The sequence below is a fragment of the Echinococcus granulosus genome, assembly GCF_000524195.1.
Source record: "Echinococcus granulosus chromosome Unknown EG_S00044, whole genome shotgun sequence".
NCBI classification, from domain to species: Eukaryota; Metazoa; Platyhelminthes; class Cestoda; order Cyclophyllidea; family Taeniidae; genus Echinococcus; species Echinococcus granulosus.
This window is the reverse complement of record NW_020170424.1, coordinates 14,705-16,399: the sequence shown is the minus strand read 5'-3', so window position 1 is coordinate 16,399 and position 1,695 is coordinate 14,705. Positions and strand designations below refer to the sequence as shown.

Genomic DNA, 1,695 nt, shown 5'->3' with positions numbered 1-1,695 from the left:
TAAGAATTAATGAAGTCAATAATACATCAGTAAAGCGGTGAAAACAAGTTACTTCCGGCCATTCGCAGATCCTCAAGCCCTTGTCAATAATAACGATGACAAAACGAAAGTAAAACAAGGAGAATTTCAAAAGAGGAATGCGGAGTTAAACAAAACTCCACAAAGTGATGATCTTTCAGTTGCACAACTTGGCAAACAGCTGTATACACTTAAGGGATGGGTTGACTAGAGAAAAAAAAACTAAACAAAACAATTCTGGCATAAAGCATGTAACAATAAGGACAGAGAATTTTTGCATAAAAAGGAAAAAAACCTAAAGGCCATTCTGAAAGAAAACCGTGGAGCCGAAACAGACGAAGATAAAATATTCATGTCGATTTTTAAACAGGTTCATCATCCAAAAACATCATTTCAATTTAAGAATTAGATGAGAGTGAATGAGGATACGGAAAGCAAAATCGGAGAATATAAAAATAAAAAACGGCAGACTTAAGAAGGCGCGGAGAAACCGCATTTTGATAAACAATGCCCCTAATAGTTGCCGAGATTGGAAGAATTAATAAGACTATATTTCGAAGTCCAGCACCACCGGTGAAAATAAAAGGTTTCATTACTGGATAAACAAAATGACAAACAATTATCAACACTAAAAAATTCATTAAGGATGAGATTCTGCATTAAAATATGAAACAGATCAGCTTAGCTCAGTGCCTTTTGACTTCGGTGTAAGCATGGGGTCAGAACTATGACGGAGAGAACACATACTCTCAGTAGGTTTTTATGCAGCCGAAATAAGTTAAAAGAGTAACAAGCTAATTTACCTTGCTTCCAATTTGCTCGAGTGGTGAAAGTGGAAATCATCATAGACGGAAACAAAAGGAGACACGTACCCTCAGCAACGATGGAGTCGACAGTGAAGCGCTTATTGTCAATGGCGACCTGTTTGCCTGGCAGAAGACCAACCGAACTGCCGCCGCCAACACCGCCTCCACCACCACCACTGCCGGCGACAGGAAGGTGCGTCGGACCCAAATCCGGATCATTGTGTGACAAGAGCGCCAAAATTTTCCGCATGAACCCTTCGAAGCGCCGCTCCTTTGCTCTAAAAGCGCCTTTGCAAGGGGATCTGGAGAGGTTGAACACAGCGGTTAGAAAAGCCCATTTTCTTAGTAGTCCGCTTGAAACTATCATATGATTTTTTAATGTCCTCACCACCCCTCTTTCCCCATTGATCTGCAGAAGTAGCACACAAGGAATCTTGTCTACTCACAGCTTAAATTTCCCAAATCGGAAAAGATTAATGACCATTTCTCCACCTTCCCTTTGCCTTCATCCTCACTTTACCCTGACAATTTGTGGAGACAATATGCAGTGTTTTTATTTACTTGAAATTTCATTTGAAACTTCTTTTTGTACATTTTGATAGCAACCCATAAGTGCTATTTATGCTCGAAGTTTTTGAGACAATAGCTTTCCGAGTAGGCGATGGTTAAGAACTGCTTCTCTTCACCACTCAGATAGGTAGAACGTAAGGGAATACTCTTTACAGACAGTTAAATATTTAATGGTTCAATGAGTTTCTTTGGCTGAGTAGGTTGCAAAGCAAGCATCAGTAGGGCCCGTCCTTTCGAACCTGAACTTTTACCTGAGAAGTTCAACTTTTCTTTGATACCCAAAGGTAATGTGGGTGGATTT

General features: G+C 40.0%; 1 protein-coding gene across 1 annotated transcript; it reads right to left on the bottom strand. All coding sequences in view use genetic code 11, as the record gives it.

Annotated features, from left to right (window-relative positions):
• Nucleotides 1-416: 416 nt before the first annotated feature.
• Nucleotides 417-1,418, bottom strand: EGR_05676 (hypothetical protein; the record flags this gene model as incomplete). Its single annotated transcript, XM_024494925.1, has 2 exons — nucleotides 417-672; nucleotides 1,345-1,418. The coding sequence occupies 2 exons, from the start codon at nucleotides 1,416-1,418 to the stop codon at nucleotides 417-419; spliced, it is 330 nt and encodes a 109-aa protein (XP_024350621.1).
• Nucleotides 1,419-1,695: the final 277 nt, after the last annotated feature.